Source organism: Aquarana catesbeiana, linkage group LG08 (assembly GCF_042186555.1).
Source record: "Aquarana catesbeiana isolate 2022-GZ linkage group LG08, ASM4218655v1, whole genome shotgun sequence".
NCBI lineage: Eukaryota > Metazoa > Chordata > Amphibia > Anura > Ranidae > Aquarana > Aquarana catesbeiana.
The window spans coordinates 40,674,598-40,699,525 of NC_133331.1; the positions used below are offsets into that span (position 1 = coordinate 40,674,598).

The window sequence follows — 24,928 nt, forward strand, 5'->3', positions numbered from 1 at the left end:
TGGAATCACCAAGCTACTCATCCACTCTTGTTATCTCTTGCCTTGACTATTGCAAAGCCGTTCTCATGGGCCTACCTCTCCATAGGCTATCCCCTCTTCAGTCTATCATTAATGCTGCTGCCAGACTTACCTACCTTAAGTGTGTGCAACCCCTCTTTGCCAATCCCTCCACTGACTTCTGGATGCCCAGCAAATTGAATTCAAAATCTTAACATACAAAGCCATCCACAACTCTTCTCCCAGCTACACCACCACCAATCCTGTCTCCAAATATCACCCAAACCGTCCTCTCAGCTTCTCCCAAGAAGAAGGGACTTTGGCTGCCTTTAGGCGATCCTTGAAAACTCATCTCTTCAGGGAAGCCTATCACACCTCCGACTAACTAAACTTTTAACACTTCCATCAGCTCATTTCCCCACAGTTATAACCTTTTATACCACTACCCCCTCCCTATTAGATTGTAAGGTGCTCTATTGTCTCCCATTTAAATTGTAAAGCACTGTGCAAACTGTTGGCACTATATAAAACCTGTATAATAATAATAATACGTTTTTTCTTTCAAATATTTCTGTAAAGTTCTGCCCAAAATGGTATTATGGGTAGTTCTTCAGGTTGCGTTCACGCCATCACTGCATCTGTCTCACAGTAGGGGTCCAGTGCGCCCTGGTTCCCCGTTTCAGGTCTGATTTCAGACTGAATTTTGGGCTGAATTCGGACCTAAATTGGACCAAAAGATGCAAAACGACACCAGACCTGCTGCGGAGATATGTGAACCGGCTCCATAGAGAGCTGGTCAAAATCTTCTGCTATTGCGAATTGGATGCGAATTGGATTGGAATGCCGCATCCGTTTCGCAATGGTGTGAACCCAGCCTCAATGAATAGATGGAGTCCTGTCCGCTTAAAGCATTGAAGGAAACTATCTGTTGTCATTTTGAAGTTTAGTTTTGCTCAGCATATTAGAAAACAAATCAACATAATGCACAGCAATGATTCACAGCTACCCAATGCCTCACTTATTCACACACTGTTGTGAATATCAACATCCTTTTCACATAATGTGACTTATGTATGGTATTCTTTCAAGCAGATACATCAAGAGCTAAAACATACTGTGTGTGTGTGTGTGTGTGTGTGTGTGTGTGTGTGTGTGTGTGTGTGTGTGTGTGTGTGTGTGTGTGTGTGTGTGGCTCTGCCAACCATATCTACTTCTTGATGCTGAAAGTATTTTCAGTGTTTTCTGCAACATCCACTTTTATTAATATCATGCCCACGGACCTACAACAGAGTGTGTGGCTATTGGTGTAAAACACTGAACATTATGCTGTGTCTCAGCCAATCAGGAGGGAGAAGACTGGACTGCTGAGACACTCGTGGACATCGCTGGACAGAGAGAGACCTCAGGTAAGTGTTAGGGGGGCTGCTGCACACAGAAGTCTTTTTTATCTCAATGCAGAGAATGCATCAACCCCTTTAAGCCTGTGCTTTGTCCAACACAAGTAGTTCACCTAACTAAGCTTATGAAGGGTTAAACACCCTTCCCCTTCCCTGAAGTGACAGCGCTAAGGCATGGCAATTGGTCACCTATAGCCCCATCATGGTTCATAAGTTTATAAGTCACTGTTTAAACTGTCTAAAGGAATTAAACACAGTTGCTGACTAGAGAAAAAGATGGTAAGGCCTCGTTCACACGGGTGCACCTGTTGGAGGGCTGTGTTTGTCTGCACAGGACGCACAGGCGTTCTGTGCATCTGCGTGCATGCAGTACCATTCCTGTCACTTGGGACACTGCAGGTGATCTTAATTAGACATCTGTTTGGGTGCAAGTGGGTGTCTCCAAAATCACACGGTCTGCGTTAGGGGACACGCACATGCACACACACAAATGTCAAATTCGGAGCAGCGGCTGTGTCCGGACAGCTACCGAGTCCTAACTGACACAAAGAGGACTGCTTGCACATAGATGCACAGAACACCTGTGCATCCAGGCTGGCAAACACGGCCTTTGGACCGGCCTATGCCTTAGTAAGCCCATATGAATGAGGCCTAAATGTTATATTATTAGACTACTTACCTTAACTCTTTTGGATCAAATACATGCTTAACATCATTTACGATAGTTGGTAGATATTTCAGTGCAGCACCCTAAAAGAAATCAGTGGGAAATTAGATTCAATAATAATAAAATACCTACAATGAGTACAAGTATTAGCATGTGGTCAAATGCATTGCTGGAAAACAACTCATACTGGTATTCAGAGTACAAATAAAAAAAAGAAGATACTGATGCGCCTTTTTTTGAACAAGGGCAAGTTGAAAACCAGACAAATTGTGCACTTGCAAAAAAATATGTAGGACTTTACTTACAAGAACTGAAGCAAAAAATGCAACAGCAGCACAAAGCAGGCAAATAGCTAGTTATCACATGGTATAATAAAAATAACACCCTATAAGAAATGTAAAAATGTATGTGTGTGTGTATGTATATGTATATGTATATGTATATATATATATATATATATATATATATATATATATATATATATATATATATATATATATATATATATATATATATATATGTGATTAACTAAACCCCTAACCAAAAATGTAATATACTGCAGATTACTAATCCTTGGGAGTTGCTGTTCCAGAATTCACTGCAACTTTAACAATTCCTCAGCTGGGTTCCCCTCCCTTTCTCTAAACAAAGGCTTGCAAATGAGGAGTCAATGCAATCTTGATCAAAGTTACAATCATCTTTATAAAAGAGTGAAGGCGAAATGTCATATTTTCTTATTGAAGTTATCTCACAAGATCTAATAAAGCCTCCAAAATCTAGTTACCTTAGCCGACTATATATCAAAGGAATGCCATTATAAAATGACCAAATCCTTAATGGGTCATGTTTGCAGTGGGGGTTGGCCATTTCCTTACACACAAGTCCTATATACTACAGCTATAACTTTGGATATCCAGTGTCATATCAGAGCTGCCATCATGAATGCATCTAATTCTAATCTGTGCCACGCTGTACAAAAGAATGTGGGACGCCGTGGCGAAAAGGCATCTTTAGTAGTATTCTTTAGTATTCTTGTTACATTTTCTATTATTACATTTGTTATGTATAGCTGTATTTATGCAATTAAATGTTATACCTATAGGTATCTGTGTGATCTCTCTTTGCACATCTCAAATACAACCCCAGAAATGTAATTATCATGTAAACATGATAAAACGAAGAATTTTATTTTCAAATGGCTAAATGGGGAGAAAAAAAACTTCCTTTCAGGTGTCATAAACACTAAGACCCCATTCACACTGAGGCCCTTTTCAGGCGCTTTCATACTAAAAAAAAGCACCTGAAAAGCTCACGGAAAACTATTTCAATTAAAATCAATTAATGCTTTCACACTGGGGCAGTGCGCTGGCAGGGCAGTGAAAAAACACCCCTCTCCATTGAAATGAACGGAAAGCTCTTCACAAGCGCCTGAAAAGCTCATCAAAAGCGTTCAGTGTTTTACTGGCAGTTTAGAAGTGCCTCAGTGTGAAAGGGGCCTAACGACTTTATAAAGTATACAATACTACTTCATACCAGGAATTTGAAGGCAGTATATTTTTAAATAAAAAAAAGATGGTATGCAGTTCTGGGTATCTTTGCATACCTTTACATGCAGAAAATACAGTATCTGTATAAGAAAGATGAATCATGCAAAGACACAAAGCTATTTAAACAAAAACTTTGTGCACACACACATATATATACATACATACATACATACATAAACACACACACACAGTTGTGCTCATAAGTTTACATACCCTGGCCGAATTTATGATTTCTTGGCCATTTTTCAAAGAATATGAATGATAAACACAAACATTTTTTTACTCACGGTTAGTGTTTGGCTGAAGCCATTTATTATCAATCAACTGTGTTTACTCATATTTTAAATCATAATGGCAACAGAAACTACCCAAATGATCCTCATTTACATACCCCAGTGCTTAATACCTTTAACATCAATGACAGCTTGAAGTCTTTTGTGGATGAGGCTCTTTATCTTCTCAGATGGTAAAGCTGCCCATTCCTCTTGGCAAAAGGACTCCAGTTCCTGTAAATTCTTGGGCTGTCTTGCATGAACTGCACATTTGAGACCTCCCCAGAGTGGCTCAATGATATTGAGGTCAGGAGACAGATGGCCACTCCAGAACCTTCGACTTGCCTTATGGATCATTGTCATGTTGGAATGTCCAAGTACGTCCCATGCGCAGCTTCCTGGCTGATGAATGCAAATGTTCCTCCAGTATTTTTTTATAACATACTGCATTCATCTTGACATCAATTTTGAATAAATTTCCTGTGCCTCTGTAGCTCACACATCCCCAAAACATCAGCGATCCACCTCCATGTTTCATAGTAGGGATGGTGTACCTTTCATCATAGGCCTTGTTGACTCCTCTCAAAATGTAGCGTTTATGGTTGTGGCCAAAAAGCTCAATTTTGGTCTCATCACTTCAAATGACTTTGTGCCAGAAGGTTTGAGATTTGTCTTTGTGCTGTTTGGCGTATTGTAAGTTGGATATTTTGTGGCATTTGTGTAGTAATGGATTTCTTTTGGCGACTTGACCATGCAGCCCATCTTTCTTCAAGTGCCTCCTTATTGTGCATCTTGAAACGGCCATACCACATGTTTTATACAGAGTCCTGTGTTTCACCTGAAGTTATTTGTGGGTTTTTCTTTGCATCCCAAACAATTTTCCAGGCAGTTGTGGCTGAAATTTTAGTTGGTCTACCTGACCGTGGTTTGGTTTCAACAGAACCCCTCACTTTCCACTTCCTGATTAGAGTTTGAACACTGCTGATTGGCATTCCCAATTCCTTGGATATCTTTTTATATCCCTTTCCTGTTTTATACGGTTCAACTACCTTTTCCTGCAGATCCTTTGACAATTGTTTTGCTTTCCCCGTGACTCAGAATCCAGAAACGTTAGTGTAGCACTGGATGACAGATGCAAGGGTCTGTCAGGTGTCCAAAATCTCATTGACCTTTTATACACACACTAATTACAAGCAAACAGATCACAGGTAAGGAAGGTTACCTTTAATAACCATTCAAACCCCTTTGTGTCAACTTGTGTGCATGTTATCAGGCCAAAATCACCAGGGTATGTAAGCTTTTGATCAGAGTTATTTGGGTAGTTTCTGATGCCATTATGATTTAAAGAGCGTAAACACAGTTGATTGATAAAAAATGGGTTCAGCCAAACACTAACCATGAAAGAAATGTTTTAGTGTTATCATTCATATTCTCTGAAAAATAGCCAAGAAATCATAAATTCTGCCAGGGTATGAATGGTGTAGGAATTACAACAGTTTGTATATGTGCCTCCCACTTTTTAAGGGACTGGAAGTAATGGGACAATTGGCTGCTCAGCTGTTCCATGGCCAGGTGTGTGTTATTCCCTCATTATCCCATTTACAAGGGGCAGATAAAAGGTCCAGAGTTCATTTCAAGTGTGCTATTTGCATTCTTAATATGAGATCCAAGGAGCTGTCACTATCAGTGAAGCAAGCCATCATTAGGCTGAAAAAACAAAACAAACCCATCAGAGAGATAGCAAAAACATTAGGTGTGGCCAAATCAACTGTTTGGAACATCCTTAAAAAGAAAGAACGCACTGGTGAGCTCAGCAACACCAAAAGATCCAGAAGACCACGGAAAACAACTGTGGTGGATGACCGAAGAATTCTTTCCCTGGTGAAGAAAACACCCTTCACAACAGTTGGCCAGATCAAGAACACTCTCCAGTAGGTAGGTGTATGTGTGTCAAAGTCAACAATCAAGCGAAGACTTCACCAGAGTGAATACAGAGGGTTCGCCACAAGATGTAAACCACTGGTGAGCCTCAAAAACAGGAAGGCCAGATTAGAGTTTGCCAAAACATCTAAAAAAGCCTTTACAGTTCTGGAACATCCTATGGACAGATGAGACCAAGATCAACTTGTACCAGAGTGATGGGAAGAGAAGAGCATGGAGAAGGAAAGGAACTGCTCATGATCCAAAGCATACCACCTCATCAGTGAAGCATGGTGGTGGTAGTGTCATGGCGTGGGCATGTATGGCAGCCAATGGAACTGGTTCTCTTGTATTTATTGATGATGTGACTGCTGACAAAAGCAGCAGGATGAATTCTGAAGTGTTTCGGGCAATATTATCTGCTCATATTCAGCAAAATGCTTCAGAACTCATTGGACGGCGCTTCACAGTGCAGATGGACAATGATCCGAAGCATACCTCGAAAGAGTTTATTAAGGGAAAGAAGTGGAATATTATGCAATAGCCAAGTCAATCACCTGACCTGAATCCGATTGAGCATGCATTTCACTTGCTGAAGACAAAACTGAAGGGAAAATGCCCCAAGAACAAGCAGGAACTGAAGACAGTTGCAGTAGAGGCCTGGCAGAGCATTACCAGGGATGAAACCCAGCGTCTGGTGATGTCTATGCGTTCCAGACTTCAGGCTGTAATTGACTGCAAAGGATTTGCAACCAAATATTAAAAAGTGAAAGTTTGATGGATGATTTAAAAAACAAGAAAAATACTGCGCTACCACTAAATCGCAAAACCCCCCAAAAAAGCAGCAGTTTAACAGTGAGATGTGCACCAAAAATGACAAAAATAAAAGGAAAAAAAAACGCGCTAAATTACCTAAAAAATACTGATGAAATGATCATGCAATCATATCCCAAGAACTCCTCTTAGGAAATTAATAAACCATAATAATAATCAAAAATGTTGTCCATACATGTAAATGTGAATCAAACAGTAGTGTCCATAAGATATCATGGGAATCCTTATATATACGATGTTATCAGAAACAGTCCCAGAGGAAAGCCCATAGATGAACACAACAAAACTCGATGGTGAAGATGGAAAAGACACCCCACTCCGTGATCCGCCACCACACAGATTTTTGAAAAATAAGGTATAAAAACAGCAAAACGCCAGCCGGCATAGCGAGCACCCGTCCACAGTAAGGATGGCAATGACGTCAGAGCGTCAACCTCCCGACATACGTTTCACCACAAATGGCGTCGTCTGGGGAACGACGTATGGACAACATTTTTGATTATTATTATGGTTTATTAATTTCCTAAGAGGAGTTCTTGGGATATGATTGCATGATCATTTCATCAGTATTTTTTTGGCAATTTAGCGCGGTTTTTTCCTTTTAGTTTTGATGGATGATTGTTAATCTGTCCCATTACTTTTGGTCCCTTAAAAAGTAGGAGGCACATATACAAACTGTTGTAACTTCTACACCGTTCACCTGATTTGGATGTAAATACCCTCAAATTAAAGCTGAAAGTCTGCAGTTAAAGCACATCTTGTTCATTTCAAATCCATTGTGGTGGTGTAAAGAGCCAAAACGATTAGAATTGTGTTGATGTCCCAATATTTATGGACCTGACTGTATATGGCTTTTTTTCAGCGGGAACGTGGGGGACCGGCACCTCCAGCACTGAATGTATGTAATAGCATGGGGTGTGCTGGAGGGTCTATTGATGTTGACTGCTGGGGAATCTAGTGTCACTGGTGGGGAACTGATTTTGTGCGAGGGTTTATTGTTGCTTATGGGGAATCTATTGTTGCTGGGGGGGGGGTCTAATGTTGCTGAAAGGGATCTACTGTTGTCTATTTTTACTGGCTGCTGGAGGATCTATTGATGCTGGCTGCTGAGAGATCTGTTGTTGCTGCTGGGGGGGGGAGGGCAATGTTATTTAGATATTTTGTTACTGGGTGTGATATTTTGTTGTGGATAGTTCACTGTTCACTGTTGCTGCAGGGAATCTATTGTTGTTGGGGTGGAGTCCATTGCTGCTAGGGGAGTCTATTGTGTGGGAATCTATTGCTGGGATTCTATTGTTGCTGACTGCAGGGGATCTATTTCACTGCTTTTCATCAACATGTTTCATACAAATGATTTAGCACCACAAAACGATACTTGGTTCTGTATTCTCTAAAAGGGGCACTACTGGTAGGTGGGTAGGGGGTGGAATCTAGGGACGGGATGGTCAGAGGTGTGTAGGGGCAGAGACAAGGGGTGACTCAGACGGGGGGGGGGGGGGGGGGGTGGAGTTCCTGCAACTATTCTCCAAGAAAAAAATAGCCCTGTGTAATATATATATATATATATATATATATATATATATATATATATATATATATATATATATATATATATATATATATATATATATATATATATATATACACACACACACACAATATACAAAGTCTACACACCCCTGTGAAAATGCCAGGTTTTTGAGATGTAAAGAAATCAGACCAAGATAGATCACGTCTGAATTTGAAAAATCATTATTCAGTTAGTAGAAACTTTATTTGTTTTCAGCTTGTCCTTCTTTATTAAATATGTGTTATGATAGTTTAAAAACCAAAAATGTATGTGTCAAAGTAAAGCCTTCAAACAAATAAACAGCCCAAAAAAAATCATCTGGTGGTCCAGGCAAAGTGTGATGCAATTCAATATATTCCCTGTGGCATGTGTACTTCATGCAATTAGACACCTGTATAGACTTTCCCCGGCATGTTCACAACATTTTAGAAAGAGATTTGTCTAAATTGTTCCATCGCTGAGAGGTTACTGAACCAGTAAACTTAAAAGCAAAAAGAGATACTAATAGCATTTACAAATGTAAGTAAAAAGCATCCATATCTGCACACTACATGACATATCTGCCAGTCTATCACTACTCGTATATAACAGATGCTTTTTGAAGAAGGCCAATGTAAATCTATTGCTTCGAAGGTTAAATTACAGAACTGTAAAGTGGGCCCAGACAATACACAATCAAATTCATGACGCCATTGCCGAACAAAGCAGACATTTTGCCATCTTGTATTTAAATTAAAACTGCAATTATAAAAGCACATATTAAAATAAATCAGGAATGAAGTTGTCAAGAGGGACAAGATGGCAAAAACAGGAATAAACATGTTAGTCAGACTTTCTATCCCTCTTCTACACCCAACTTGAAAAACTGCAGCTAAAAGCACGTACAAATCAAGTCTTTTAAATGCTTACTTGCAGTGTTTTTTTTCTTTTCTTAAAATACGCTTTGTTCACGTGCAATGTGCCTTTGAATTTGCTAGAAAATTTGACCACTGCAAGATAGGTCAATTCCCTACCGCAGCGCCCTCTCTCTGCATGACAAAGCCCTTTTATACCTGTCAGGGGAGGAGCGAAGGGTAATATGGTCATTTAATTGACACCTCTGGGTCTGCCAGGGCTGTTAGCATCAAATCCAATGTACCCAACAGCAGTCTCAGTGCTTCTGATTTCTACACAATTGATACAGCCATCATGCATATATGATGTTAAAAGTTCATATCTTTTAGGAAAGTTGTTGAAAATAAAGGTCTGGCAAATTTGGTCTCTTTAATTAGGCTGTCACAGGGCAAAATGATAGTGAACTGGTTCAGTGCATGTATATCAAATTGCCTCTCCCCTTAAAGCTATAGACCAGTGATGGTGAACCTTGGAACCCCAGATGTTTTGTTACTACATTTCCCATGATGCTCATGCACTCTGCAGTGTAGTTGAGCATAGTGGGAAATATAGTTCCAAAACCTCTGGGGTGCCAAGGTTCGCCATCACTGCTATAGACTGATGAGCATCACTTTGCTTTGCTGATCAAAAGTGCATTTGTCACTATTTAAAACACATTTTCCTAGTAGGAAGAAACTGACTATTAATCTCTCTTGTAGCTCACTTTCCCGCCCCCTGCAGATGTTAAGTGAAACCACTGACTGAAGTTCCTGCAGAATCTAGCACCTTCTGGGAATGTGGGATTCCTGCTCTCAATGGATCGATCTGCTGGACTGTAGGTCACTACTGTGCTCTGTAGTGGTGTAGGGGTTGGCAGGAGGAACTATAGTATGTGGCCGGGGACTAGGAAAAGCACACACAAGTTTTGGATTTTCAAGAATCTCAAGGTGACACTTTCTCTTCACTTAAGGTACACTAAGTGTACACCAGAGGTCTAAAACAAAAGGAGTCCTGGAGTGATCTCTAGATATGCTTGGCATCAGTTGGTTGACTCATAAATGACCACACTTTAGATGTTCCTTTACAGTACAGTTTGGCCTACACATTTTCCAAAAATTGCTAGATAAGCACCTATCAGGGGTGCAGAAAATCCTGGCTTATTAAGAGTTTTGAGATGGCTTTGCCAACTTTTACAGGATCAGTACTGGTCAATGGGCATAGCTCTACCCTGAGAAAAGGGTAGGGGGCACTCTGCTGATGTTTCTTTTGATTCATTTTATTGATGAAAGACTAACCAAATGAAAACAAGTTTTCTGAGTAAAAAGAATTTTGGAGAATTCCATTAGTGCATTGACCTACGAAACCTAAACTAAAAGAAACACCCAGAAACAGCTCTCCAATATTACAGGAAACAAACTAAACAAAAACAGGAAAAAAAGATACTGCAAGATGAGTTGTGACTAAAACACTGCGCAACTTTTTTTTTAATCTAAAAAAAGTCAATGATTAAAAGATTGAGAGAAACAGTGAGGCTCAAGCACTAGGTGTGTAATATTAAATAACCCGTTTGATGGTATCACTGAGTGTTTCTCCTTGGGGGTAGCATCTAATAACACAGATCTGAGATGGAGAGCTTTTGATGGGTGCGGATTTCTCTTTTCAGATGCCAATGCAAGGCCATTAAATTCTCAAGGGGTGCAATTTGGACTTGAGTTTGACGTCGCTCGAAGACAAAGCTTGTTAGATTTGCAGTGTTGCTCTCCAGAGCCTCCCTAAAACTGTTACAATATTTATTTTCTTTCAGTAGTTCTGTATAATACAAAGAGCCGATGGAGGTATAACAATGGCAAGATATAGGCCCCTAAGAAATGCTTCTAACTAAAATATTTCTGTTACGTGAGATCAGTAAAGATGGCATCATGCTGCAAAGCATCTGGGTTAACATTGTAGACTTAAGGAACTACACTAAGTCAGGCAGAAATATTGCTCAATAAGTCTTTTGGGTAACAACCTGACTGATCAGCTGTGAGCATGACAATTTGATTAGTTGGAAATTGTATTCACCGTCAGACTAGAATGATTTACAAAGATATCGAATGACAATGCTCAACCAGTCACTGAAATACTGGTGCAGGAAAATATAGTAACCAGAGATGATAAATATATTTTTCCCGATCTGAGTGACAAAAACAAAAAAATTGTCACCACAAAAAAAAATAATAAAACTAGTAGAGATTATATATACACACTATATATATATATATATATATATATATATATATATATATATATATATATATATATATACACACACACATACACATACACACACACATCACTCATTAAAAAAAAAAAAAGCATACATACAGCTCTGTACATCATAACCTAGAGTTCATTAACACTATATACCTCGTGTGCGCTGGTGTGTGAGGTGAACCTGCACTGCAATGGAGTGCAGGGAGTCTGCCATGCAATAACCTAGCTACCGCCCAAAAAGCAGGCGCTTTACCGCTAATGCCGCCACCGCCCGTGATGCAGCGCTTCCAAATCACTTTTCAGGCTCTTCAGAAGCGGTACCCATTCATTTCATGGGGCTGGCTTAGTGCCACAAGGATGCTGCTTGCAAGCGCACCGCCCCAGTGTGAAAGCACTCGGGCTTTCACATTGGGGAGGCATGAGAGGTGCCATTTTTAGAGCTAAAACACCTGAAAAGTGCCTCAGTGTGAAAGGGGTCTTTAACCACCTGACATCCAGCCGTAGCCGAATGACGGCTTCAGCGCGGATGTCAATTCCCGGGAGGACGTCATATGACGTCCTCCCCTTTCCTCGCTCCCCGTGCGCGCTCACGAACGCGCAACGGGGAAATTCTGTGTTGGCCGTGTCCCTTGGACACAGCCAATCACAGACGCTGTAAACGGCCAATCACAGCGGCCGTTTACAGCGCGATCGCTGCCTCCAATGGGAGATGATCTAAAATGTAAACAATTGAGATCATCTCTCATTGCCGGCTCTCTCTCCTCACACAGAGACAGCGTGTGAGGAGAGAGAGAAACTGTCAGCGATCTGTGAGTTTGTAATCAACATTTACTGTGCCTACAGTGCCCACAGTGCCCATCAATACAGTGCCCATCAATACAGTGCCCCATCAGTACAGTGCAGCATCAGTACAGTGCCAATCGGTGCCCACCTGTGCCAAATCGGTGCCCACCTGTGCCAATCGGTGCCCACCTGTGCCAATCGGTGCCCACCTGTGCCAATCGGTGCCCACCTGTGCCAATCGGTGCCCACCTGTGCCAATCGGTGCCCACCTGTCTGCCCAGCGGTGATTAGTGTCCAGCTGCACAATCAGTGCCCACCTGTGCCACCTCATCAGTGCCCACCTGTGCCACCTCATCAGTGCCCACCTGTGCCAATCAGTGCACATCTGTGCTGCCTCAGTGCACATCTGTGCCGCTCCATCTGTGCCGCCCCATCTGTGCCGCCCCATCAGTGCCCACCTGTGCCGCCTCGTCAGTGCCCACCTGTGCCGCCTCGTCAGTGCCCACCTGTGCCACCTCATCAGTGCCCACCTGTGCCACCTCATCAGTGCCCACCTGTGCCACCTCATCAGTGCCCACCTGTGCCACCTCATCAGTGCACATCTGCACATCTGTTCCACCTCATTAGTGCACATCTGTTCCACCTCAGTGCCCATCTGTGCTCATCAGTGCCGCCTCATCAGTGCAGGCTTAGCAACCATGGCCAAAAGAAGCTTTTCCGCCGAGGAGGCGTACCAAATACTGTCCCAGGCCGACGAGAGCAACGGGGAGCTCTCTTTTTCAGATTCCCTTTCCGATTCCGAGTCGGACATAAACTATGAGCCAGTCCTCAGTAGTGAAACACTGAGTGACTCAGAGGAGGAAGAGATTCGGCCCGCCAAACGAAGGCGTTCTGGTGGGGAGGCAGTGGCATCTACCAGCACGGCAGTCCCGTCCACCAGCACGGCAGTCCCGTCCACCAGCACGGCAGTCCCGTCCACCAGCACGGCAGTCCCGTCCACCAGCACGGCAGTCCCGTCCACCAGCACCGCAGTGCCTCGGCAAGAAAGGCCAAGGACCCAAGCCAGCCTTCCCTATGCCCTGCAGAACCCCTTGTGGCTTCCTCCTAATTCAGGAGAAGCCAACATTCCCCCTTTCACTGCCCAGCCAGGAGTCCAGGTGAACACGGAGAATTTTTCCCCAATAGATTTTTTTAGTTTATTTTTTACCGAGGACATGCTGTCAAGTATTGTGGCCCAGTGCAACCTTTATGCACATCAATTCATTGCGAATAATCAAACGTCCTACTATGCCCGTCCCTACGAATGGAGAGACCTAACGGTGGTGGAGTTGAAGGTTTTTTTTAGGCCTCACATTTAACATGGGACTCACGAAAAAAAAACACTTTGCTGTCCTATTGGTCAACCCACCCCCTCCAACACCTGCCAATATACTCCAAGGTGATGTCCAGAAACAGATACCTCATGATATTGAGGTTTCTTCATTTCAACGACAATACCCAGTGCCCTCCCCGAAATGACCCAAACTATGATAGACTTTTCAAAATTCGGCCACTTTTAAATTATTTTTCTGCACTATTCCCCCTGCTGTTTACCCCAGACAAAAACATATGTGTGGATGAGTCCCTTCTTAAGTTTAGTGGCAGGCTTAAGATGAAGCAATATATTCCCAGTAAAAGGGCACGCTATGGGGTGAAGGTATACAAATTATGTGACCGAGTCACAGGTTACTTGTATGCCTTCAAAGTGTACGAAGGGAAGGACACCCAGCTGCAACCCCCTAATTGCCCAGACTACTTGGGATCAAGTGGGAAAATTGTTTGGGATCTCACATACCCCCTACTGGAGAAAGGCTACCACCTGTATGTAGATAACTTCTACGCATCTCTGCCCCTGTTCCACAACCTGCATCGGATGAAGACGCCTGCATGTGGTACCATCAAAAAGAACCGGAAGGGCTTTCCTCAAAGTCTGGTCAATAAAAAAATTGAGAAAAGGAGAAACGGCGAGTCTACGAAACAACGAGATTTTGGCAGTGAAGTGGAGAGACAAAAGAGATGTATACATGTTGTCTTCAATCCACGATGATACCTTCATGGAAGTCCCCAGAAGAAATGGCCCCATACAGAAACCTAAATGCGTCTTTGACTATAATTTGTTTATGGGGGGAGTCGACTTGAATGACCAGATGCTGGAACCGTACCTTGCCACAAGACGGACATATCATTGGTATAAGAAAGTCAGAAAGTCGCAATTTATTTTTTTCATTTGGCCATCTACAATTCTTATGTCATTTATCGTAACTCCACCCAAAACCCCAAACGCTTCCTTGGCTACCAGGAGGACGTTTTCACTGCCCTTACATTCCCGAACGGCCCCCCAGAAAATATCCGATCTGATGTTCTAAGTCGACTCTCCGAACGCCACTTCCCAGATAAGATCCCTCCCAAACCAACAGGCCAACGACGGCAAAAAAAATGTAAGGTGTGTACCAGAGCTGGATTCAGAAGAGACACATCTTATTATTGTGCACAATGTCCTTCTGAACCAGGCCTCTGCGTAGGTGAATGTTTTCGTCGTTACCATACTTTAGTAAATTATTAGTAAAGTATGGTAAACGTAAGCCTCCGTTCCTGCAATTTACCCTCACACACCTTATGCCACTGCCTCCTCTGTAACTGACCCTGGCTTGTTATTTGACCACGCTTCTGCCTAACGATTCTGCACATACCTCTGCCTGATCTGGAACTGACCCTGGACTGTTATTCGACCATGCTTCTGCCCAACGATTCTGTACATACCTCTGCCTGATCTGGAACTGACCTTGGACTGTTTGACCATGATATTTGCCTGCCTCTTGGACTGATCTTGTACCCTGCAACTGGACTAGTGGGATTCAACACAGGGGTCTCACATATGTGAGGGGCTCCAGAATTGTTTTTCTGGATGAAGAAAACAATTTATTTTGTTTTCTCAATCCTAGATTAGGGTCTGGAGACTCGGAGGCTTCAAAGAGATTTGGGTGGGAGAAGCCTCTACCCCTGTCCCCATTCTGTCCTGAACGAGGCCCTACTTCTGCCTGTAGGACTTACTGCCGTCACGCCTCTGCCTGTTGCACTGACCACACCACATGGACCTGCCTACTACCAGGACCAATATTTTTGGCACTGCGGACAATATCTCTGCCTGCACTGACCCTGGACTTTATATGGACAGTAACCCTGCCTGCTGCCTGGACAATTGTGTTCGCCGCTGCTGACCAAGTCCCTGCCTGCTGCCTGGACCAGTGCTATCCTCCTGTGTACAACTGCGCTACTACAACCACAGGTAATCTTTTTTGTTTACGCTTTGCTCAGCATAATGTATTTTGGGGTGTAATTCTTGGTATGTGCATGCTATGTGTCCCTGGAACACCTGACGGTGTTCCTTGCATGTTTGGCCTCTGTATGTGGCCAGGCAGTGAAAAAGTCCCACACATGTGGTATCGTAATACTCAGGAGGAGTAGCAGAATGTATTTTGGGGTGTCATTTTTGCTATCTAAATGCTATGTGTTGGAAATATCTTATAAACGGACAACTTTGTGTTAAAAAAAATGCGTTTTCATTTTTTTCCATATTTTCCAAAAACTTCTGGAAAAAAATAAACCATTCAAAAGACTCATTATGCCGCATAGATTATATGTTGGGGTGTTAGCTTTCCAAAATGGGGTCATTTTGTGGGTGTTTCCATTGTCCTGGTGCTCCAGGGCCTTCAAAAGTGTAATAGGTGGTTGAGAAATGTGATGTGTAATTTATGCTCCTAGAACACCTGATGGTGCTCCATGCATGTTGGGCCTCTGTATGTGGCCAGGCAGTGAAAAAGTCCCACACATGTGGTATCGTAATACTCAGGAGGAGTAGCAGAATGTATTTTGGGGTGTCATTTTTGCTATCTAAATGCCATGTGTTGGAAATATCTTATAAATGGACAACTTTGTGTAAAAAAAAAAATGCGGTTTCATTTTTTTCCACATTTTCCAAAAACTTCTGGAAAAAAATAAACCATTCAAAAGACTCATTATGCCTCATAGATTATACGTTGGGGTGTTAGCTTTCCAAAATGGGGTCATTTTGTGGGTGTTTCCATTGTCCTGGTGCTCCAGGGCCTTCAAAAGTGTAATAGGTGGTTGAGAAATGTGATGTGTAATTTATGCTCCTAGAACACCTGATAGTGCTCCATGCATGTTGGGCCTCTGTATGTGGCCAGGCAGTGAAAAAGTCCCTCACATGTGGTATCGTAATACTCAGGAGGAGTAGCAGAATGTATTTTGGGGTGTCATTTGTGGTATACACATGCCATGTGAGAGAAATAAGCTATTACAATGACAATTTTGTGGGAAAAAAAAAAAAAATCTCAATTTTGCAAAGAATTGTGGGAAAAAAATACAACTTCAAATAACTCACCATGCCTCTAACTAAATACATTGAAATGTCTACTTTCCAAAAAGGGGTTATTTGGGGGGTATTTGTACTTTCCTGGCTTGTTAGGGTCTCGGGAAATGAGATAGGCCTCAGTACATCAGATGTGATAATTTTTTTATGATTTGCACCATAGCTTGTAGACTCTAAAACTTTCACACAGACCAAATAATTTCCACAAATTTTTGGTTATTTTTACCAAAGATATGTAGCAGTATAAATTGTGGCCAAAATTTATGAAGAAAAATTACGAATTTGCAAAATTTTATCACAGAAATTAGAAAAAATGTGTTTTTTTTCAAAATTTTCGGTCTTTTTTCATTTATAGCGCAAAAAATAAAAAACCCAGAGGTGATCAAATACCACCAAAATAAAGCTCTATTTGTATGAAGAAAAGGACAAAAAAATCATTTGGGTACAGTGTTGCATGACTAAGTAATTGTCATTCAAAGTGTGAGAGCACTGAAAGCTGAAAATTGGTCTGGATAGGAGGGGGGTTTAAGTGCCTAGTAAGCAAGTGGTTAAGTATCTAAAGACAACTTTTATTTATTTATAGGAAATTATTTTTTTATTTTTTTTACACCACACTAATCTGCAAAAAAGTTTTATTTTATTTATAGAACAAAAGTTCAGTTTTTACAAATTTTTTGCCATAAAAGTATGTCCCCTGCTATAGTGTCTGTATTTAAAACCCATTTTAAAACACCTTCACCAAAGCTGAGCAACATATCAAAACTTTAGTGTTAGGGCCAGTTTACACCATAGAAACGCAATCCGTATGCATTTCAAATGCTTTTCTGCATGCGCGTTTTTGATGCGTTCCAGTGCGTTTTGATGCGTTTTTGATGCAGTCCAGTGCATCCCCCCCCCCTCTTTTTTCTTAACCTTAAATAAGGATGTGTGTGTTCCAGTATGTTTTTGGTGCATTTAGATGCGTTCCAGTGTGTTTTTAATGCCTTTTACAGCGCTCCAGTGCAGTAAAAATGCAGCACGTTCTACTTTTTTTCTGGAACGTCCTGGAACTGCAAGGACTGGCGTGGGCCATGCCATTGAAAACCATATAACCTACTTTCCTTGCGTTTTTGATCCAGAAAAAAAAAAAAAAACTGGACTGCATGTGGTGTGAACTGTCCCTAAAGGAGTAAAAATATAACAAGAAGCACCACAACAATGCATTGTTTCAGAAAATAACACACGCATAGTAGGATCTTGATGCTGCAGAGGAGAAGCAATACAATCTGTGAATTTTGATTTATAGTAAAAAAAACATTAAAACTCTGTAAAAGAATGGAGACCCAGAAAACTTCATATGTACGATATTTAAAAGGCTGGTTACATAAATAGCACCCTGCTGAGTTAAAGAAGTAAATTCCAGCTTGCATCAGACAATGTGGATATATTAGCTCTGTTAAATTACCGGATGCTTTGTAATGTGAATGCAAAGGTCCCTATCATACAGGAATTCCCATCAGGTCCGCGTCCTTATCGGTTTTTGAGGACCGGATCAGGGGTAACCTGATGCAATCAGACAGCGGTGTCCCTTTAAATCCAGCCGCCCATATTGCTGACAGGCGTCTGCCTGTATCCACTAGGCAGAAACTGAACAGGCATGGATGGATGTGACTTTCGTCCTTTTTCTTTCTTTCGTCCTCCAATCAATGGGGGTTCTGCTCACAGACACCCCCCCCCCCCCCCCCCCCCCCCGCCCTGCTGTTCAGAGCAGTCTCTGCTCTGTGGAAAATGGGTAAAGTGTCACTTTTTAAGAAAGGCTTACCAAAAAAACAAGGCTTACAAGCTTATTCAGCAAGGCAATGATATTGCCTCAAGACCAGAAAAAACTAAGCAATTGCAGCTCATTTCATCAGTCTAGAACACGGTTTCTCAACTCCAATCCTCAAGGCACCCCAACAGGTCATGTTTTTAGGCTTACCATTATTTTGCACCAGTGATTTGATCAGTTTCACTGCCTTAGTAATTACTACAGCTGTTTCATCGGATGGAAATCCTGAAAACATGGCCTGTTGGGGTGCCTTGAGGACTGGAGTTGAGAAACACTGCTCTAGAACACGGAGGGCTCTTCACGCCAGGCGTGTTGGGACTTTGCCAAGTGGCCTTGCCCCACGCAGTGCCAGCACAAGACAAAGGGCTCTGCTTCTTATTACGTCAGTTCATGCTGTTGTAATTAGGGCTGAAACAACTAATCGATTAATCAACAACTAATCGATTATGAAAATAATTTTCAACTACTTTCACAATCGATTAATCGGCCAGCTGATTAGTTGACCTGCATGCAGAATGCATTATTTGTTTACATATCAGGAAATACAGTGTAAGTGCCTGAGAACTTGTGAATGTGAATGTGCGAGGAGCAATGCCTCATGGGACATGTAGTCCTGGGCAGGAAGTGAGTGGTTCTAAAAGGCAGAAGTTTTTTTTTTTTACTTTGCTATAGGGGCCACCTATACTATAAAAAGGAAAACGAATGCTCCTGCGCTTAAGAAATAACTGTGCAGCCGATTAAAAATCACGAGTCTTCCAGCAACCACATCAGCTGTGCTGTCACTCTCCACAGGTCAGGAGAAACACAAAACGCTAAAAGAAAATAAGAAGAGGGCCAACCAGCCTAGCGAATTACTTATGGGATACTTTAATATTGCAAGAAGTTAGAAACATACTCACAAAACGAGTGATAAAATCAAGCAAAGTGTATAAATCCACCATTAGTTCCATCCAGCAAGATTTGCTGGCCAGTAACAGTTTATGGATGTGGAGTCCAAAGAAAACCGCTGAGTTTCGAGGGGTGTCCCCTCTTCTTCAGAGCTCAGAGAATTTTTTTTTTTGAAGGAAGACATGGTTTTTGTATGGCCAGAATAATTGACAGCAGGCGCAGGTAGCTTTTATCAAGCCACCTGCCTATGACAAGGGAGTCTGTCATACATAATATATTACAGTTCTGTTGGCAAAACCGTTTTAAAATTTTTTCTTCTTTAACCCCTTCCCACCGAGCGTACGCAGATGTGCGTACTCGGCTTTCGGGGGTTATACCGGGATGATGCCCACAGCTGCAGGCATCATCCTGGTACCGTTTTGTAGAGCCGGCGATCGGCTTTCCAGGGATAACAACCGATGCGACTAAAAGCCGCTCGGCTGTTATCCCGGAGGAGCAGGAGGGGATGTCCCCCCGTCCCACCGCCTCCCGCCGCTCTGAATGGGGCTCCCATCCCACCGGGAGTCCCGATCATCGCTCCGCCTCTTCCGGCGGCTAGGGACAGACTAGCACAAAGCCGGAAATGGCTTTGTTACAGTCTCCTGATTGTAAACACGGGAGCAACATCACAACGTCACTTCCTGTTTACCCGGCTGCCAATGGTGCCAGTTTTAAAAAATATACAGTATTCAGAATCACCGAAAATGGCTGAATACTTTGAAGAGCAAAGGAGGGATGGGGGGGTCTTTTAGACCCCCGATCCCTCCATAAAGAGTACCTGTCACCACCTATTACTGTCACAAGAGATGGTTACATTCCTTGTGACAGCAATAAAAGTGATCACATTTTTTTTTTTTTTTAACACAATTTAATAATATAAAATAAATCAGAAAAAAAAAAAAAATTTAAAGCGCCCTCGTCCCTGCAAGCTCGCGCAGCAAAGAAAACGCATACGGAAGTCGCGCCCGCACATGTAAACGGTGTTCAAATCACACATGTGAGGTATTGCCGCGATCATCAGAGCAAGAGCAATAATTCTAGCACTAGACCTCCTCTGTAACTCTAACCTGATAACCGTAAAAAAAATGTAAAGCGTCGCCTATGGAGATTCTTAGGTAATGTAGTATATGCAAAATGATTGTATTGTATTGCAACCCCACTATGTGAATAGAACCTTATGAAATGACAATTTGACATTTCAACAGTTTGTACAAAAAAAAAAAAGTAAACAATGCGGTGTGCTGGGACTGCACAAATTGTTGGGCGGCCTGGTGTTAACGAGCCTTTAATGATGAATTTGCAGAAATTCTCCAACATGCTGCAAAGTATCTGAAAGTAATATCCTGCTCAAACCTCCCACATAACTTACAAAAAAAGGCTCATTTGCAGTCAGTCATATTAAGCTTTGAAAGCTAAAAAAAGGCAGGCAAAAAATCTGGAGGAGAGAGATTAATATTTATGATGAATGTTGACAGGTTCAGTCACAAATTGCTTCTAATAACTCTTGCGAACTGAAAAGGCAACATCTGTGTACGAGTTTGCAGGTCCTCTCCCACTACCTACAGTCCAAATGATTTAGGTCTCATTCACGGGACCATAACATTTTTTACTGATGTTATTACACGTGTTTGCTAGGAGAAAAATATTTATGTATCCCTTTGTTTAGGCATAAAGTTTACAAACTTGTACACATGTGCTTATACACGTAAGCGCATAAAGCAGATTTTTGAATTTTGTGTTACGGATCTGGATGCAGCACGTTTGCACTTGTGTGAAGGGATCCATTGAAAACATTGTTGGTGAATTTAGATCCGTAATCAAAATGCAACTGTATATGCGGCCGTGTAAAGGAAGCCTTAGTAAGAACAGTGATCGAAGTCTAGACAGTAAAAGTTAACTGCATTTTTTTTTTTTCTATATTTGTTCTTATTAAGGCCAAAACAGACAAGATTCCTAAAGTGATTGTAAAGCTTTAATTTTTTTTTTCATTAAAATAATAAACAAGTTATAAATGTAAGTAAGGTCCTTTGCGCTATCAAAGTGAATGTATAATATAGTACTCTGATAAATTGCAGCTAGATCTAAAGTGTATGAGTGCACTAAATTGGTATAAAATAAATAAGTGATCAGCGCAACTTAATATTATAAAATATAGATGATTTAGCACTGTGTGATAATCTGTGCAAGAATTGCTAAAAAATGCGACTGTGCAAAAAAAAAAAAAAAAAAACGCTAAAGATGCTGTGCAAAATTGCTAGGTGCAAATATGAGCTTGTGTTCAAATAAATCAATACCAATGAACGCTCATGGCGCTGTGCAAAATACAAATATGAATCTGTGCACATAAGATGATTTCAGTGCAAAAAAAAAAAAAAAAAAAATGTATAAATATCAATAATAAAATTCCTATGCATATGCAATATATGCAATGAGACACATGTAATTTATATAGATGAATATAGCAACAATCCGTATAATCTCTCTTTATCACACTGTTGACACAACAAATAGGGGTGCTGCAATAGTTCATGAAGTGAAGATAATTAAAGTCTATGATAAAACAAAGTGCAGACAGTGCTTCAATAAGTGCTCTTCAATAAAATTGCTGTGTCACTCTTCGTGTGTATCACTCAGTGTTCACTAGACTCTTACCTCCATATGGATAGTGAAAAGTGGATAGTGATAAACAAGTTATACTTACCTGCTCTGTGCAGTGACTTTGCACAGAGCGTCCCGCATCCTCCTTTTCTTGGGTCCCACGTCGGCGCTCTTGGCTCCTCCCTCCTGTCAGGTTCCCCCCCACAGCAAGTAGCTTGCTATGGGGGGCACCAGAGCCGAGCTGCTGCTCTGTCTGTTGATTCACACATGGAGTTGTGATTCGGCCCCACCCACTCCATTTCCAGATTGGCTCACTGGCTGTGATTGAGAGCCAATGGCTCTTGCTGCTGCTAATAGCCAATCAGAAGAGCGAGTCCACGGAGAGGAAAGGCTCTTGTGGACATCGCTGGATCGAGAGGGGTCTCGGGTAAGTAATAGGAGGGCTGCTTAACACAGAAGGTTTTTTACCTTCATGCATAGAATGCGTGAAGGTAAAAAACCTTGAGTCTTTACAACCACTCAGTGGACAGCTAGCAAACGCTACAATTGTGCTACAAAGGGATTCCAAATAGCTCTTTGCACAAGTGGGGTAATCAAGTCTGCTTTTTGAAGCCGTACTACATAGTTAGTTCTTACTTTGATAGCTCTACAATGTTCACAGGTTCAAGGCAGAGTGTGACTTCTGGTTGTCAGAAACATTTTAGGACAATTTGATAGAGTTTCGATTTGTAATAGCAAAAAGGCTAGATTACAAACAAGCAACCAAATAAAAGGCTAACAGTATGGAGGTAGACTGGTACCTGCATAAAAAAAAAAAACTGATAATCCATACTGTTGAAGACACAAATAAATCGAAAAAAAAAAAAAAAAAAAGAAAGAAAGAAGAGGAAAAATTGACAAGGGAGGCTTCATAAGTATTTCAAGTATTCACCATCTACCTGTGAAACGAGACAATCTGGCATTTAAAAACACTCTAGGAATTACAGCATACATGCCAATGTGCTCTAAATTACCTTGAGGTCTTATTTACACTTGCATGTTCGTTTGATGAACGTGCACAAAAAGTGCATCGTGCTTGCTGTGTCATTTATTGTCAAGGGCACCCCAAACGCGCCAAGCGGATGCTTATTTTTCTGCACAGCAAACGTATCGAAATACACAGTTAAACGTGAGAAGTTCAAGGCCCAAAAAGCTACATGAGCACTCCAAAGACATGCTGGTAGGTTAATTGGCTTCTGTTTAAATTGGCCCTAGTATATGAGTTAGGGACCTTAGATTGTAAGCTACTTGAGGGTAGGGACTGATGTGAATGTACAATGTATATGTAAAGCACTGTGTAAATTGACAGCGCTATACAAGTACCTTAAATAATAATAATAATGAGCTACTTTGACGCATTGTTGCATATAGGGCAATCTATTGAATGAATGGGCTGCCCTTTTCATGTTGCACGAAAACAAGCACAAAATGCGCATAAACAACTGGGGTCATGTGTTCCCAAAATGCTCAGGTGTGAATGTGAGCCAAGACATTTGCATCTCTATGTTAAAAAATAAAAAACATAATACGACTTTGATACAAAAAGTTTATCAGTGCTTGAAACTGTTTATTTGTATTTTCAAAACCAGAGAGAACCGGCAATTGTGCTTTCTGGAATTATTTTTTGACTTGTTACCTAATCACAGTCATTGGGAGATTTATCACACGTGTCCCATAGTGTTAAATGGTTTAATCTGAACAAGCGACAATCTATCTACATAGACCCTATACAGGATACAATAACAACAGTCACGGGCACAAGAATTATTCACATGGGGCTGACAAACAAAGCTTTTCTACTGATCACAAATCTCAAAGGGCCCAATAACATGGTTATTTGATGGAACAGGAAGAAAATAAGAGAGATAAATCTAAAAAGAGCAGAAATAAAACAGTTTACTTCATTCAAGACCTGCACATGGTAATGTAGGTGAACAAAATTAGAAGCAATGAAACTGCAGATCGTGGGAATATACTGTATATCCATTAAAGTGTAACAGCAGCCACATTGCTAAATAGACCTTGGAATACATATATTTTGACCATTTCCGTCTGCCCAGCATCTGTAATTAATTTCAGCCAGTCTCATCATTCACTCGCATTGCCAGGCAGGTGATAACCATTTCCTGGCTCAGCTTTGCAGCTTCCTATGTTACATCTCCACCACCAACCAGGACTGTGTACATTAATTCACCACCATAACACCTCTGTCCAATGAACATGTAGGTGACCCACGTAGCTGGAAAGTGGATCCAGAAATAATGGACATCTTCCTAGCAGTGCAGTTTGTGAATCACAAGACTGGATAAAAAGAATCACAGTAAGTATACAGTATATGTACTTAAAATGTGTACGTAGCTACCCGCCTCAAATTCCACCTTAACTGTAAAAGGGTATGTATAGCCAAGAACAGGTTTTAGATGGCATAGGAAAGTGTTAAAACCAATGTCTGGTTATTTTTTGCTGCAGGTGCGCCATGGCAGAGATATCCCTTCACTTCCTTGTAACAGAAAATAAGAACAAACGGTCACTGGATTTGAAGCCAATTGAGGATTTTCCCCCACCTCTGGTGACATCCCTAGAATTTTGAATTGCCCCTCAATTTCTGTCTCAGCAACATTGGTCATCAGGACAAATGGGGTGAATCTCCCAGCCAGCAATAAAAACGTGTCAAAGGCTCTAAATCTTATGCAATCCTAAACGGAATAAAAAAAAAAAAAAAAAAAAGCATTTGCATACATATATGCACTATATTGTCAAAAATATTGTCAAAAATATTGGGACACCTGTCTTTACATGAACTTTAATGGCATCCCAGTCTTAGTCCGTAGGGTTCAGTATTGAGTTTGCCCTCCCTTTGCAGCTCTAACAGCTTCAACTCTTCTGGGAAGGCTGTCCACAAGGTTTAGGAGTGTGTCTATGGGAAAGATTGACCATTCCTTCTGAGGCAGAATAAGGAAAGGGATGGTTAGCACTCAGGATGACATCCAAAACAGTATTCCTTTAGTAAAT

The 24,928-nt window shown here is 41.4% G+C and overlaps 1 protein-coding gene across 1 annotated transcript in view; it reads right to left on the reverse strand.

The window, feature by feature from the left end:
• DOCK1 (dedicator of cytokinesis 1) overlaps window positions 1–24,928 on the reverse strand; it is a gene marked incomplete in the record, with an annotated part of 633,434 nt that overhangs the window by 343,576 nt on the left and 264,930 nt on the right. Inside the window, 1 exon segment of the mRNA XM_073595735.1 lies at window positions 2,074–2,144. Coding sequence (XP_073451836.1) covers window positions 2,074–2,144 — 71 coding nt within the window.